We start from the raw sequence: 17,844 nt of genomic DNA, 5'->3' as shown, positions 1-17,844 counted from the left end.
AAATGAGAAACGAATACCGGAAGAGAGTCAAGAGACGAGATGTGTTCATTTGAAGTTGTGCTGACCTGTCTTGCCCGGCGTGCACTGGCAGTAGAAGCTGCCGACGCGGTCGATGCAGGTGGCGCCGTTGAAGCAGGCGGCGCCGGCGCAGTCGTCGATGTTGAGCGAGCAGTCGGCGCCGGTCCAGCCGTTGACGCAGATGCAGGAGAAGCCGCCCACCGAGTTGGTGCACGTGGCGCCGTTCTGGCAGACGGACGGCCGCAGCGAGCACTCGTCCACGTCCCGCTGGCAGTGCTCGCCCGTGTAGCTGGCCGGGCACTCGCACGTGTACGAGTTCACGCCGTCCACGCACGTCGCGCCGTTCTGGCACAGGTTGCCCGGGCAGTCGTCGATGTTCTCCTCGCAGTTCTTGCCTCGGTATCCTGCACACACGCAGCAAAACGTACGTCAAACAGAGGCGACCGCCAAAACTCATCACTCCTAACGTAATGTTTGTAAATTGAGGGTCGAGAGGGAAAAGGGAAGGGAAAGAAAAGGAACTGTCGAGGTCAGCTGCATCGGGATTTTATGCGGAATCAGCGGTGAAGACTGAAAATGTGTGCTGGACGAGGATATCGACCCGGGATCTCCTGCTTACTAGGCAGTCGTTAACCGATGCGCCATCTGGACGCGGAGTAGACGCTTCCCGATCGACCCACACTCCCACCTATCCGCAGTCCCAGTCTAAGTGCTCCACGCTCGCTACTTTGAGATTCTCGCAGTAGGTCGAAAGTAATTGTGCATCGGTACTAACGATTGCGGATTCTTTGCCCATCGAGGCGAATCAATTATACGAATACGTGGTGTCACTTCTTTCGGACACGACCGAAAGAACAGACTCCGGCATTCGTCCGAACGCAATGACGACATACGTGCGCGAAACGACGCCCACGAGACAGACAGGCCGTGGTGCGTACGTCACAGGTCTTACGAGCGGCGGGGAGCGAGTAATTATTTCAGACGAATTTAGTAATTTCGACTGTGTTTAAATGCTCGGAAGTTCTCGAAAGTACACAACAAAATTAAGACCTCGATTGGACACCTTTTCAATTAAATACTGAATTAACGTGGGCCCTGCACGGAGCTGAGCGTTCACCGAGTGTGGCGGACAAGCCGACTAGTGTGACGTCACGTGTTCGTTGCAGGGCCCGTATAACTCGTTGCATAGGTGCGCGAACAGTCTCTGCCGCCCCTCGACACCACTTGACTACAACGCACGAAACTTTCAGGAAAACGTTTCTTTGGGATTTCATCCCGCGCGTCACATTAGCACCTTCTTCGGTCTTCGCGAGCCACCAGAGAACCATTCTGCACTTTGTCGTTCTGTGATTGGTTCGTATTCGTAACACTAAGTCTCGTCAACCGTGTTAATTAGAGAGAAATAATACCCGTGTTTTTCTTTTCAATCAACTTGAAGCAGGCGTCCACAAGTCGTCGTTTCTGTTCGTGTGTCTAGGTGTACGGGACAATCTTTGCACGCACTTCTCTCGTGTTCAAAACGTTCTGTAGAATACCTCTAACACCTAATTTAGAGATGCTGCTCCACTGCGATTTGTGACAGTACAACGCACACACACATTACGGCCGCACCTCAACTACTTAACACTGTCTGCTCACTGACTGGTAGAATGCACATGTTTTTTTATAGTTTTTAGTACAAGCCTCCACCGTACTTACCACGCTGACAATAATTAGCCTCGGAACTTTCTGAGCGGACAGTGCATTTTTGAGGAAGTAGCTTATGATGCCAGGCTTATCTAAATTAGGCTGGAAGGTGACAGTGAGTCAGAGCTGTCGACGCCAATGAATTTGATAACGAGAGAATGGCCATAATTCGTGCCCGTATCGCGTATTTTATGGCAATCGGATTTCTGCAAGTGGTTTACGTCGTCAGGTGTCACAGCGGACGGATGCTATCGGTGGGTTCAATATTTCCAAAGATGCTATGGCAGTGTTTCCCAATCTGGGGCAATTACCCCAGAGGGGTAAAGTGAAACTTTTGAGGGGTAAAAACTGAACGATTCGATTGTTTCAGTCATGAAACTAAATTATTTTCTAAAGATCATTACCATTGCCCAAATTTTGTAAGACTATAATACTGATTGTATTTTTCTCAATTAGTAGCACTAATGCGGTGAATGTTACAGTTTCCTCACACAATCCACCCACTACACAAGTATGTTGTGCTTTGTGCCGTACATCACTGATGATGAAAGTGTGACATATACGTAATATTTCAAGAAAATGCCTTTTCCAAATTGTAGGTAAATAGATAAATGAATTAATTAGCAGCACGAAACAGCAGTAACTCCATAAGGGCTACTATAGTGCTGTAGACAGTTTTATTATCATTACAACTAATATCAGTGGCTGTGATCAGACACAAAGTATTAACAGCCTGAAGTCTTCCGGTTTCTACCAGTTCAGAAAGGACTGCAACAATCAAGTGATTTACGAACAGGAAGTATATCGCACATGTTTTAACTTCGTCGATTTTAAATGGGGTTGCAGTGTGCAGGTTAAGCAAGAGCTGGAATGGACAGGAGTAATGAAAGGGAAGTATGTTTTATAACAAGTATTTACCCTCACTGTCGACAGTTAGCTTTCTTATGTGAGACGGAGTTGTAGGTAGCACTTATGATGCACCTCGAATTCCTTCGTTATTCTTTCTAACACCCCACTCCCCTCCCCACACACACACAAAGTAAACATCAGTCATCTGTCATCATTTTAAAAATAAAAGTATTCCAAGAAATGTCTCTCATTCTACAGTTTAGTAAGGTGTTGAGGTTCGTGATAATCTGTGTGTGTGTGGGGGGGGGGGGGGGGGGGCGTTACTACTTGATGTCTGATTGCAGTCAGGGTTGGGAACGATCGTACTATGGTGTTTGGCTAGGCTCCAGCCGGACGCCGCTAGAGCAAAGCAGCCGAGACAGTTTGCTTACAAAACTACTAGCGTTAAATTAGATTTATGTTCTGCATTACGAATACAATGACATCGAGCCTACATACCTGTCCAAGAAAGAGAAAGCGCAGAAGCCACATCGTTCATATTCGCATTGCCTTACTTTTCGTACGGTTTAAAGGTCATGCAAAATCCTTAATCTGCCAGCGCACTATTATGAACTGGAAAACCATTTACTGGAACATCATTAGAACGTCAGCCACAAAGACGTTATGATGCACTGGTTTTCTGACGAACAACACTGAATGCTGGCTGAACTGAAGGCGGGCGTTAAGATAAAAATTGAGTTAAGGGTAAGTAGAGTGGTGACAAAATCTTTTATGGTCGACATCACCCTTTATTTGTATTCGTGCAACGTGATGATCATTTGGTAACAAGATAGATGCTTTCAAACTAAAAGTAATCCTATGGGAAAGTCTGCTTCTAGTTTATGATATGCAACATTTCTCAGACAGGCTACATTTCAGTGATTGAAACATTTCATCATGAGTTCCAAGACACTGCACGACTGAAGAGGAATTTCGATTTATTTGTCACACCATTCTCACTTTTCGCTGTTAATGTACTTCATTATTTACAACTTGAGCTGACAGACGTACAATGTAGCACTCAGCTCTGCGACCTGTTTGTCCAATTCAGGAATTTACAGGACTCTTATTATAAAATGTTACCCCTAGAGCAATATCCACGACTGCACAGACAGGCTGCTAACGTTATTTCAATGTTTGGTTTAAAACGTGTGCGAACTTTTTTTTTATGTTATAAAATTGACCAAGTCCCGCCCACGTTCAGACGTAACAGATTTTAATCCGAGTAACTCCATGTGTTTGTATCAGGAACCACAGTTCCCGGTTCAATACATATTTTAAAATCGAAATGTACGTAAATTTATAAACGTCAGAAATTACAGGCCAGTACGTGAAACTGTAGTTCTCTTCGCCGAATTCGCACTATCCAAAGTACTTACTGAATCGAGTAATAAATGTTATTGGTTTGGAAGAAAGTAAAGAGAGCTGAAAATAAACACTACTGATAAAATCGTGCTGCAATATCCGCGTCTTAGAAGTAGTTACACTGAGTTGCAAAGCTGCGTCGCAGCTGCTGGGAGTAGCAGAGTACTGGGGGAAGCCGGCGCGCCGGCCAGGCCTCGTCAAGGCAATCTGCCACAGCCGTACCAGCCAGGAGCGATGTACGGTGGAAAGACACCGCGGAGAAGACAGATGCAATCCACAGAAAGTGCAAGTCACTCACGAACAAGGTTAACTCAAAAAACGTTCTTTCGATCAGTTCTTTAATATTGTTACGCGCTCTGGGACCGTTACCAGACTGAGTTAACGGAGGGGACAGAAAATTCGAACTACAAATTCGCGATGACTAGTCACAGATTTATTGAATCAGCGAGAAAGCGCCGCAGAAATACTACGGTGTGGGACGCTAAAAGAAAGGAACTGTGCATCGTAAAGAGCTTTCTCTCAAAGTTCTGACAGCTCAGCTTCCGAAACGAGTCAAGAAACGTGTTATTCCTTGCAATATACATCTCGTATAATGACGAGGGATTGTTCTGTAACACTACGTAATTTCTCCCAAATATTTTCAGGGGTGTGTAAATACGTGCAGAACTTAACCAGAATATAGAATTTCTTCAGGCGAGTGTGTGTTCTTACAACTATAAAGACATTACAATTTTCAGTGGTTCTCAGGGTGGTAAAAAGTCCAAGATCTGTGGAACACGTAAAGAATTTACCTAATCTGTCTGCAGCCTAAAGCAAGTATATGAGTATGACTTATTGGAAATCAGCGCAAATCATGATCCGACATAAACGCGACGTCGATTCAAGAAGTTAGGTAACAGGAGAACTTGCCTGATATGTTACCTACATCAGTGGCGTACCCGTGGGATAGCTGCAGTAAATTAAACCGAATGTCTTCTCCGCATGCCTCATGGCTTGCAATACATATGGAATATGCAGCAGGACGTTTAGTTTTAGGGTGTAATAAGATATAAAATGATTCACACGTGTTTATTTTTAAATGTCTACTCATTTCCAATTTTGTATTCGAATATGTCTTTCAGGATATTTACACTCTTATTAGAAACTTCACTGAAAGTATCGTATTATTTGGCCTGCTGGAACAGCTTAATTCGAAGCGTGCGACTGGCAGGTGGGCCGGACCCTGATAGAATTTCCGCGGCCGATTAACGAGCGCTGGTCTAGTATACGGGCCATCACCATTGTAGGTTTTACGCGGTTTTCCACTCTCGTTTTAGCAATTACTGTAGTGTTCCCCAGTCAACCAGGTAAACAATCATTTGAAATACGATACAGCAGAGAACAAAGTTAACACGATTCGCAGGCGACTCGCCTTAGGTTAACTGAATACTGTGGTGACACGAAGGGCATCCGACCACAACATTACAATAAAATAAATTTGCCAAATTGTGAAAATCACGAATCCTGTACAACGCGATAGGACAGAGAGACGGTTCAAATGGCTCTGAGCACTATGCGACCTAACTTCTGAGGTCATCAGTCGCCTAGAACGTAGAACTAATTAAACCTAACTAACCTAAGGACATCACACACATCCATGCCCGAGGCAGGATTCGAACCTGCGACTGGAGCGGTCGCTCGGCTCCAGACTGTAGCGCCTACAACCGCACGGCCACTCCGGCCGGCAGGACAGAGAGAGGTTGAAAGTGTGGTCAAACGAATATTCTCATTAGTGACTGTGTTTGTTATACGTGCTTTTCATGTTGTCGATGTCGACGGTACGTTGGTCTCGCGTATTTATAGGGCGCAGATGAATCTTTACTGTCCGGTAATGAGGCTGGTGACCTGCGGGGGCGGTGCTGCCGCGCACAGCCATGTCATCTCTCGTGTCCCGCTCAGCAGGAACTTCACAGGCGCGCCGCGGTGGGAAACGTAGCCGGAACGAATGGAAGGAGGCGCAAAAAGAGTGAAATCCGCGTGGCAGGCGTCGGCCTTGCTGGGACATTCAACCGCGCCGCGCCACAGTCGCCCGCTGAATGAATAAGCGCGTAATGCAAGCTGGAAGCCCGCCAGACACAGACAGCGCAGATACGGCTTCCCAGCCCTTATGCGCCTCGTCGAGCCCCATATTGGTGCTGTTTAATGTCCCATCAACACAGAAGCCTCTGCAACGCTTGCTGCACAGCCGTTACTCTTCCCCACGTCGACATACAGCACGGGTCACTCGCCGTACTTGCTGCATACCTACCAGTGACAGGCTTTTTATTTCATCTGAAGCTTCTTCAGCTGAGGTGTGTGGGTGTGTAAAAGAAAGTTCTTACGGCATGATTGGCGGGAATGGATGTTTATTCGAGAGTCCGCTTCGACCACTGGACCATCAAGCCCGACGTTGTTTGTGACGTATCTACGTGGTTATACAACGTATCTACGTGGTTATACAAACAATCCCGAAGGTTCGGTGAAGCTGTGATATCACAGGGTCTATCATATGGACCACCAACTACGCGGACGGAATCGTTTCCCGCACCGTGAGGGACGAGGGAGGGGGGGGGGGGGGGGGCACGGGCTACAAAGCAGATGGATTGTAGAAAGTTGTGTAACTGGCCAAATACGTATCTCAGACGTAGAGCATGACAAACCGCGACAATATTTCAGTGCTAACGAGTGAGAATCACTAGAAAACTAACAATATTTGATTGCATTCCCGAAATGTCTAGTACCGAGGTGAGATGTTCTTCCGTGGAGTTGTATTCGGGAAGCGCAGTGTTCACGGGTCGTTAAACTCTTTAAGCAATCTTTCAGTCAATTTCCACCTTAGGCAAAAAAAATTACTTTTTTTTCCTGCACATGTTTCAGTACTCATGTGCTCCCTTCAGTAATATTTAAAGTCATTATTGAAGAAAACCTTACAAGCCAGGATCACTAAAAAAGCATTTTATTGGATGAGCAGTTTTGACAGAGCTATGCCCTCATCATCGGTTAAAATTTGTACAACGGATTATCCATGAGTGTTACAAGTGGTTTCACACTGCATATGCACTTCCCACTCTGGAGCGACTTGCAACACTGATCAATGATGGCACCATACCTCTGTCCAAACTGGTCGTCCAATAAAATGCTTTTTTCCCGACCCTGGCTTATCAAGTTATCTTCAGTTATCACCAGTTGCACATCGTCCCCAGACTGGTAATATGAGGAATATGTAACTTTTTTAAAATTATTCAGACGTACATAACGCTATCAGTTTTGTAAACCGATAAGTTTTAAAAAACCAATGACAGTACAAAGTATTAAAACATGTATATGTAAAACAATGGATTTTCTATTACACAAGGCGGAAATTCTCTCTTTCTCTGTACACACGAAAATTAAAGGGGCTATAATATTCGAAACACAATAATCTTACCCTACCTACTTTCCTTCCTCCCAGACTTCTTAACGCTCCTAATACCAAAAGGAAAGGGGGGGGGGGGGGTTGCTTTATGTCCACCTCTTCAAAAATTGTATTCTTGTCAATTATTTTGTATTTTAAAATTCTGAAAAAAATATTGTTTTTAATGCATTCTTCTAGCTGATTTCATAAATATTAAATTTTTCGGTTAAACTTAACCCAAAAATTTAAGTGTTAGTGGTAGATGACACTCTCCCCAGTAATTGTCATATTCTATATTTTCATGTTTAGGCCCTTCTTTACGTATCAATGTCTCTTTTTAAAGGGTGTTGTGAGTAAAAGTAAATAACAATTAACGATATTTGCATTTTTTAATTTTTTTGGGGTGGGCATACAGAGAAGAAATGACGCGTCCACGGAAAGCACTTTGGAAGTCTTCGGAAGCGTTGCATGCGGTGACACGCCTAACTGCAGAGACATCGCATGATACTTGTTCTGTATTCCATACACAGAGTGACCGAATAAAATTCACCCGAAAAATGTTTTAGGATTGTGGAGCCAATGGAATTTGTTCAATCAATTTCTTAATAAGCTGACAGAAGATGAAAGGTAGGTTGGTTGATTTGGGGGAGGGGACCAAACAACGAGGTCACCGGTCCCACCGGATTAGGGAAGGAAGTCGGCCGTGCCCTTTCAAAGGAACCATCCTGGCATTTGCCTGAAGCGATTTAGTGAAATCACGGAAAACTCAACTCAGGATGGCCGGACGCGGTTTTGAATAGTCGTCCTCCAGAATGCGAGTCTAGTGTGCTAACCACCGCGCCACCTCGCTCGGTGAAAGTCTGAATGGATTTTTTAGCAAGACAATATAACAGCGCATAAATGACACGCAAACTTGGCACGCGTTCACGATATATTCAGCGAAGGCAGCATAATCAGCAAGGCAATAAAATACCCTAGTCTCCGAGAGCTGAAGAATCGTATGCGTTCAATAAATCCCCACACACTGGATGAGCTACAGGGAAGCAGGGAAAACGCTATTACTGTCATCTTTCAGGCAGAGCTATACACAGTATAGAAAAAAAATTATTGTGCATTCCCGCTTGACGACGGAACATCTCGCCCTATAATCTTACTTCAATTCATCCACGTGACCAATACCGCGCACTTCGCTCTCTCGTGTAAATAAAGGTATTATCTGCGATAACTTCTCCCGTATATACATTTACCGACTCGAGAGTTTGTACTTGCTACATAGTTTAAAAAGTCCGCCAGCGAAGACACACGCATTCTGAGCAACATTTATGTATCTTGAAGTTATGGTGCTACGTTCATTCTCCACTATACACGACAAAGAGCGTACTGTATGTACTATTCCGGAAGGCGTCCTAATCGATATTTCTGTACTAGACTCACTATACGTTGCACTGCAAAATAAACTGCATTTCTCCATGTTGATTATCGCTCTTTGAACTCCAGAACGCAGCCTGCTGATATATGTCAACGTTCCTTATTTGTCGCAGTTTCTCAGATGGTTCGAGGCATCGTGAAACTAATCATCTGTTTTATGGACAGTCCAAGACAACATCCCGTGAATAGTGAACGAACCTGGACCAGAGATTCCATAAGAAACGAGTGGTATATCACATAACAGTAGTTAGTAAATATCCAATAGTGTATCTTAAATGTACACTAAAAAAGTTGACTTTTACCTAGCAACACAACAATCATTCCACGTAAAAGGAGTGCTACAATCCAGATTTGCATCCACTCCCTCGACAGCTGTCAGATAAGTTGCAGGTGTAGCTATTAAATCAAGAGTAACTTAACTGGCACACAAGCACGCATATAAAATTATATATTGTTGCTCAGCTTCGTAGCTTCTGCGAGGCGAATTTCGTAACCGGCGACAGAAAAACCAGTCACTGTTATGCTCGAATTGACAAACGAACTAGCTGCAGCCACTTGTTCCTTTTACGAAAAACGCGACTACAGGTAGCTTAGTTGGAGAAAATTTCCCGCCGATCTCGGACATTTATTAAAACGAAGCATGGAAATCGTACGATATTCATCGTTCTCTGTCAGAAGGCTGCGGATAGATAGTTTGTTGAAAGAAATTATTCCGAAGGGTGGATGAACAAATGGGTTCAATTTACAAGATTTATCGGCTACAGAATATGCGAGACTGGTTCAAAGCGACGAACGTGACTGCAGCCTGCGTCACAAACCAGTTTGAATCGTCAAGTGCCACAATTAGCCGACGGCGGGCGGTTCGTAGCTGCCCAGGCCTGCCACTGCTGAAGCCACGACATCACTTCATTTCAGGTGAAAAACTATGGAAATTAGACGTGCCATACGTCACGAGGAAACTGATTTGTGAATTGTTGAATTAATGAGAGAAAGGTAACGCAAAAGGGACTCCTACCTCAATACGCATATTCTCCTCTTTCCGCATACAGGGTGCGGGGCTTAAATCCGGACAAATGTATCTTTTTTTAAAAGCAAATTTATTAAAACAAAATACAAATGGAAGCTGTGGTATGTTTCAAGAGTAAAATTACTAGATGTAACCCCCTTCAGCAGCAATGACCGCCTCCTATCTTGTCCTGAAGCAATCGCGCACACACTAAAACGGCGCTGTCCCTATTCGCGAATGCTACTTCGGTAGCGGTGCGTAGAGGCGTGACATTAGGGTGGCCCGTCTTACTGATAACTCATTCGACTACGCTCCAAATATGCTAGTCTAGGGGGTTCTAACCCGGGCACAGAACTACTCTGACCACAACATGTCAACGTTATCCTTATCCGAGAGCCAGTTTTGGACTAAATAACTCTTATGAGGTCCTCTTCTGCCATCCGACCCATTGTTCGCTCGCTGACATTAAATACTGACTCCATTTCCTCAGCGACTGCCCCGAGTCCTCCGAAATCAGCGCCTGAGCATTTTCGATGGCTGCCACAGTTCGTGACACGTGTTTTCTCGAATGAGGTTTCCTCACCACGTTAGCAGAACCTTCCCCAGACTTCACCGAAGCATTTACTTGGCCACAATATCGTAAACAGTTGCTCTCGGGTACCCGAAAACTCTAACTATTTCAGTGGGCGAGCGATAATCGCGGCTCTTCGCTTGTACTCCGCACTTGTCCGTCACATCGCGGAAATTTTAAAGTTCTGACTGTTTACTTGATGCCTGTGGCTTTCAAGAACGATATGGCGGGAAATTCAAACTGAAATTTATCCAGATTAAACCCTGTACATACCTGTAACGCTAAATGTAGAGTCGTCAACCAGAAGACATGTTTGAATAGTGACTGTAGTGAGAATTGCCCAAAATGAGACATTTAAACAGGTTTAACCAGCCCGTCGTGCGATAGGCAACAGTATTTCAACGCATACTAATCACGGCACAGAAATAATTCTTTCCATCCCGTCTGCACACGCACCCAAGAGAGACTACCATTGAACGTGATACACTAAAAACATTTTCATGTGCACAAAATCTTTCTAGTAGTGAAAATCACCTACATACCGGAAAAAAGATCTAGAATCTACGTGGGATCGAACCACGGATCATTGGATTTTGCAGCAGCCACCAGCATAGTTCACGATGAGCTTCACTCATCTGCATGTAGCACTGCTATTTGAACGTCGCCAGTCTCCAAATCATGTACATCTTTTAGCGATGAGAAAGGTCTTTGGCCGCACAGAACTTAAGACATTTCGTGACTTCCCACGTATCAGAGAGACGAAAGGAAGGGAGAACGTTATTTAAGAGCCAAGTCGGGCACTTGGATACGTACAGAGATCTAGTGCAGGCTGGAATTCGCTGAATCGGACGGTGAAAGTGTTCACTCAAGCGTGGGAGCTTATACTGCCTTTACAGTTTTTCCTTAACTAGTCTTTCACCTACCGCGCTGTCGGTTCGCGAGTAGACCACAAGACCGATATTTTTCTATTTCGTGATACATTTTACGATTTGTCAATGAATTCTGTTGCTTCAGCACCCTATGAAATCCGAAATAAACCTCAGAAGATACGTACACAAATACTTGTACTTTGCACACAAAGGCTTCTTCTAGTCCTGAGCGACTTATTCGCGGTTTGCCTCCAGGATTAAAATGAATTTCCCTTGTCATCAAGCAAGCAGGAGTAAATATACAAGAAGTTTTATTTCGTCTATATCTCACTCAGGAAACTTCTATTCCATAATGAACGCAAAGCCCTTGGACCGCACTGGGCCTTCGTTATTTGTAAACAGTATCATTCACTTACTACACTTAAAGAAAACTTTTGACAGTCTTGCCTGGAATAGTTTCTTTGAAATTCTCAAGGCAGCAGGGGTAAAATGAATCACTTCTCCAGCAGAAGGAGGTTCTTACTCATTGGTCTGAAGATGACCACAGTAGTGGTCGAAACCGGTCACCATAATAAATAAATTGTGATCAAGACTGTTTTTGATAGTAAAGATTTGTAACGCATTGATCACTGTCACTCGCATAATGTATTCAAAAGTAAGAAACAGAATCGCTCAAGGGTTTCCAAGATTTGAAAAAGTGCTGGCTCAAGTGTATTATATGTGAGGAGGATTACTTTCAAGGTGATAAATAAATAAGGATACTTTACTTTTTGATAACACGTCACACGTACCTTGGGGACAGACGCACTCGTAGCTGAGCTGGTCCACCTCGCGGCAGGAGCCGCCGTTGAGACAGGGTGAGGGGCTGCACGGGATGTACTCGCTCTCACAGTTCTGCCCCGTGTACCGCGAGTCGCACAGGCACCTGCAACACACGTCACTCTCAAGCTGCCGCTAGCAAATTAATGCACCATGCGATCCATAACTTAATAACAAAGTGTTTTTGTCCGCCAGTGTACAGTTTCACCACAAGGGCTGTAGTGACCTCCAACACGATCGATCGTGTGCCACTGTGAGGAGACGTTGTGCACCGACAAAGTGCTACCACATTAAACTGTATCATGTTCCCTGAAATACGAAAAATGAAACTTTTCATCGGAGTTTAATCCAAGCTGAAAAGTACTTAGAAACAATGTTCGCAAAAGAGGACTGCAAAACTACGGTGAACCACTACTACAATTCATGCTGTTCTCACAAGTGAATGAGTTTTGTTTATAAATACTTTTTTAAAAAAATTTACGGGCATTTACTTTTTATGAAAATAATATTTGGGAGAAACATATTGCGAAATATTGCAATAATGGTCTAGACTTCCCATGAATGAAGGTCAATATTCTGTATGCAAGCAGGTGGAAACTTCATCCGTATCATGCTAGGAATCTACAGGGCGGTGCAAAATTGGGTGTTAGGAACTTTTTGTCTACTACGACGTAATACGGGGTGATATATTCTACCGCTACGGTCGCAGGTTCGAATCCTGCCTCGGGCATGGATACGTGTGATGTCCTTCGGTTAGTTAGGTTTAAGTAGTTCTATGTTCTAGGGGACTGATGACCTCAGATGTTAAGTCCCATAGTGCTCAGAGCCATTTTATATTCTTGCTATCGTACTCGTGCTATAGCAGACGACCTGAAATATAGTAAATAACGTTTCCAACGTTGTTTCCTTCTGCAGCAATGAGTGTGTAGAGCCTTTTAACTGAATTCCGTGATGACTTTCTGAAGAATTATCATTTTCGGCTGCACAAGGCATTTGGCGGCGTCGTGCAATCGGAACAAATTCTTGTTCCCGGACTTGTCTGTATTGATCTTGTGTGACAGGTTCCTCGATAAAAATGGTCTCAATAATGCATTGTGCATAGACTGTGCATCAAACAATGACTTTTTGTAGATGAAGTGTAGCAACAGCTCGAACTTGTGGGTCCACAGTACCGCTGTTCCAATGTTAATGCTCCCTTTCTGAAATGTCAATTGAGACAAAAGTGTGCGAGCTACAGAAATTTCAGAGCAAAAATACAGCGGTATCACAAGGAGAATCATTTGCAGCGTACGATTAAAGCACAGTATACAAACGCTTTCTAACACGCATTTTGCGCCACTCTGCATTCCTACTTCAGCTGGGGTAAGTAGCACAGTAGAGAGAGCCCTGTTCTACAGATGGGGTCTTCACAAGATACGATTATACACCCTGATGTTACGTAAAGAAACAGTTTTGAGACCACACCATTGCCAATTACTTTCTCGACAAACAAAACGAGTACAACTCGTTTAAACTCTGTGACGAAACATATTCATCGAGCCGGAGACGAATTCAGGTTCCACCTAGATGTTATCTGCGCTGCCGAAGGGGGGCACACTGCAGATTAGTAAAACTCCGAATCTGAGCGAACTCTCAATAATTTGCATAATATTCATCATTAGCTCCAGTTTTGAAATATCACCTTACAAAACTAAACACACCACCCTGCATTTCAAACAAATTTTCTCGTTGCTTATTCAAAGTGCAGATTATTGTTCACAGGCCTCATTACGGAAAATTTCACAGCACCCGCGAATAAATCTACATTTTACTTAATTTTCACGTACTCATATGTACTTTCTAATCAATATCTCCGAAAGGAAATATTGGAAACAATAACTATTACTTCAAATGAAGGAAATCGGTAACGATTTACGTTTTATTACAAGAAATTAGCAAATTTATGTCCATAATGCCTTCTCCCCTCGTCATGGAAAATAAGATCTAAACAAAGTCCTAGGTAAAACGGCAAATTTTATCAATTCTCAGGAAAGTGAGATCATCAATAATAGAAAAAAACTAGCGATTCCTTTAAGAATGTTGAAAATCCCTTTACGAATGACGACAGATAAAGAGGAATAATTAACTGAATGAGATTGCTAGAAATAACAGAAGTAAGATTAGTAAGCTAAATAAGCTAGCAATACAATAGGGAAGATGTTTTCATCTACTTACGGCTAAGTCTGAATGTAAAGAAAAAAAAATTGTCAAACAGATTTGGGTCTGAGCACTATGGGACTTAAGATGTGAGGTGATCAGGCCCCTAGAACTCAGAACTACTTAAACCTAACTAACTTAAGGACATCACACACATCCATGCCCGAGGCAGGATTCGAACCTGCGACCGTAGCGGTCGCGCCGTCCCAGACTGAAGCGCCTAGAACCGCTCGGCACTACGGCCGGCGTCAAACAGGTTTGATTTAGGCTACAGTTCTCATACTGACAATTCCGGCGCATAAGTTTGAAATTTGGCTCAAAGGTGTCTACAACCTTCCTCCGTAATTGTGCAAAAGTGTGGTGCCCTGGGACGTCACCCTCGGGCTCAGCGACGCTTCAAACAGCCGACGCATGGAAAAAAAGGTCCACAGGTCAGAAGTTCATGTGAGCTGCAAGGTGGGTTAATGGTGTCACATTGGCACGACAGTTCTATCGAACACCAACCGTGCACGCGTCATACGATGGCAAGGCGTCACACCCTCTCTCACCCCTTTCTTTTGACGCCTTTGCGATGGAGGTCAGAACCGCGAAACACAGCATTAAAATCACGCGGTTTTCTTACGGTGGGCCAGTGAAACATTTAATATACACCGCTGCTCAGAATCGACACAAAAACGCCTCAGGAGTGAACGAAATCAACCCTTCGCTTCAGGCGTCGATTCTCACATATTCCGCGATCGGAAACTACAGTTCGCAGTGCGATACGCGACAGGACGACTTTCTCGACAACGTTCGACATTGCCACTCACACATACGTATATATCTGGCAGAATCTTTGAAAGATATTCTTCCTTGCGGCTGCCTTAGCGCCTGAACGCAAGAGGATACCACCCTGAAGAGAGGTGGGCGTCAAAGGAGCTGCCTAACCCTCCGACGCTAGAGCAGCCGTGAGGCCGAAGTTTCTGACTGGTACATTTGTAACATGCTCAACTACGGTACGTAGATGGCACCGAAGGTGTTGCCGAAATAGGGGCTCTCAGAAGAACTCTTTGCTATTTTATTAGCGCACATCTTAATGTCGTCATATGACTGGCTATCCTGGATTACACAGCGGGAGATCGTCCAACTTGTATGTTTTGTGGTGAGACGTGGTCGTCCAATACCATACGGCCTACTCGTCATTTCACCATCCCACAGGTGCTCACGACAGTAGTACGCCAGCCACAGCACCAAAACAATGTGCCCTTCGTCAAAACCGCCTATATCAGTGGATTTCAGCATTTGCCACCCGTATCTTCGCTATAATGACTGCCCTTTCGCCCCTCTTCCGCTTACATTCCTTCCCTGCCGCGTCACGTGCCCTACCACCGACAGGAGGCATTCGACCTAACGGTGGGCAGTGGTCATAACGTTTTGGCTTATCAGTGTATATGGACAATAGTATCGAACGTGTGAGGACTCCTTTACATTTTTATCGAGGTGAATGTGTTACGAATGACGTGCTGAGCTATATGTCCCACAAGTTCTGTTCTGAGTCCGGTCGGAAAATTCTGATCAGATACTTAGTTCGTATTCTGCTCATCAAATGACAGCACGGAAGTGTTCTGAATGTCTTCCGGGAGTCGAGGAGCACGAAAGCTACCCGAACGTCGTTGCGTATAGCGCTCTGAATCTTACGGACCGGCAGCGCGTACTGGCAACTGGTGCCGAAGTCATCGAGAAGAAGAAATGCGAGAAGAGTTGGCTGCGAGCGGCGTGTGAGCGGGATGGGCGGCGAGCGGCAGTTCCAGCCGAGTAAGAGTGGGGCCGCGCTCGACCGGTTTGCTTCCTGGTCGCGATACGCATCTACAGCGCTGCGCTCATTTCGCGCTCGGGGACTGCGCCGCTCCGTTCAAAATGCCACCTTCTCCACTGACACACCCTCGCCCTTATGCCACCCGTCCGACCCTCCGGAAACAATACTGACCAGTCACACACGCTAGTCACGTGACCGAGAGCTCGACGACATCTAGCGCTCTTCGAGAATACGAGACGAGAGTGACAACTACTACGACACCTTTCTCGGAGAAACTGCTCCGACTCGTTTTGTCTCGGAACAATGGGAATGAAGACACATTCCGTCGGTGGCTATAAAATAGGTCACGCATTCCTTTGGGTTTTACGGCATCCTCTCCAGATTCCGCTGAGTAGTTTTTCCTTCGTTCGAAGTTTTTGGACGATCGTTAGAAAATGCGACATTCTTCTTTGCGATAACTACCTCCCATTTAAATGCTCGTACAAAATATTATGCATATCGCAAACACATATTCTTAATTCTCGCTTATTCCTAAACGTGTTTTTTTAGTCATTTACCAATACCTCACAGCGGTACAACGTTCACAAAAATCCTACATCGACACTAATATTTTTGCACGCTACATCACCGTAAAGGATACAAATGACAAACGAATATTATTCAGAAAAACTGCGGATGGTTGCCGTACATATGAGAAGGATGATTGAAGTAAATAAGATTTCTGGCTCGCTGTGAAGCCTCCACAAGCTGCAGGCCTAGGCTCTTCTGAGACAACAGACTCGCATTAGGGAAGACGGCCATTTAAATCCCCCCTCTGGCCGTCCAGATTCCCCCAAACTGGCAAACACCGGAATGTTTCCTTTGAAAATGGTAAGGCAAAGTTCCTTCCCCAGTCCGACCACACGCTCGTTCTCCGCTGACCTAGTCGTTGAACCCTTATCTTCTTTCTTCAAAAGCTCTAAACGCCGTGCCAAGGCACAAAACTGTGTTTGGATATGTTTCTGGGAATTACCCTGTACGCTGTTTGCACGGGAGACCACGAGGTGTCAACCGATGTTCAGAGCATTTGGAGTCACTATCAAATGTACACAATGCCTCCCCCAGTCTATCAGTCCCCTACGAAACATGATAGTAAACTGCAATCTTACATGTATAAGTGTATCACTGAAGGAAAATTTGAAAAGGAACTCTTTCGAAAACTTATTTTTCCATTAAGCACTCCAGCGGCGGCGTTCACGTGTTCAGTGCAGTGTGAAGCGTTCGTAATCTACACCCATTTTGTAGTTCCAGTTTCGAATAGGTTAGTTATACTGTCCGTTACGACCATGCTGCTATCACCGAGTGCCAGTGACACTTTTCGACCAACATGTCCCGTACGAGTCGAAATGCCACGCCCTTTCACAGAGCCCGATCATTCTCACTTACAAATACCGCACCGTTATGTACGGAAGTGACATACTGGCGCTTTCTTCACTAAGGCAGGGGTAACACTGACCTTTGCCCCCACAAAGGAAGGAGCGCTGCTAGGGCTGAGTCTACGATATCCGATATGACTGAGGTGCAGTTTTGTTACATCCACGCTGTACGTGTCACCAGCTGTCTATCAGAGATCATTTAGCACGAGTGAATATACTTTAGGCGGCATTTACTCAGATAACAACATTCCACAACTGACTGAGTATGTTAAAAGATATACTTTTCTCGTGTCACAAAAAGAACTGTCACACGCAGCGTAATTCGCCTGATGAAACACGTACTGGCTGGACTTAAAACTCCCACGTCTGCGCACTC

General features: G+C 44.7%; 1 protein-coding gene across 1 annotated transcript in view; it reads right to left on the bottom strand.

Annotated features, from left to right (window-relative positions):
• The window catches only part of LOC124555824 (neurogenic locus Notch protein), a 166,616-nt gene that overhangs the window by 63,725 nt on the left and 85,047 nt on the right, over positions 1-17,844 (bottom strand). The window contains exons 5-6 of the mRNA XM_047129891.1: positions 12,035-12,168; positions 66-422 (exon numbers count right to left, since the gene is read on the bottom strand). Coding sequence (XP_046985847.1) covers positions 66-422; positions 12,035-12,168 — 491 coding nt within the window. The remainder of the gene's footprint in view (positions 1-65; positions 423-12,034; positions 12,169-17,844) is intronic.

This window comes from Schistocerca americana, chromosome X (assembly GCF_021461395.2).
Source record: "Schistocerca americana isolate TAMUIC-IGC-003095 chromosome X, iqSchAmer2.1, whole genome shotgun sequence".
In the NCBI taxonomy this organism is placed as follows: domain Eukaryota; kingdom Metazoa; phylum Arthropoda; class Insecta; order Orthoptera; family Acrididae; genus Schistocerca; species Schistocerca americana.
Note: the sequence above shows the minus strand (reverse complement) of the source record. Positions and strands in the feature narration are given on the sequence as shown.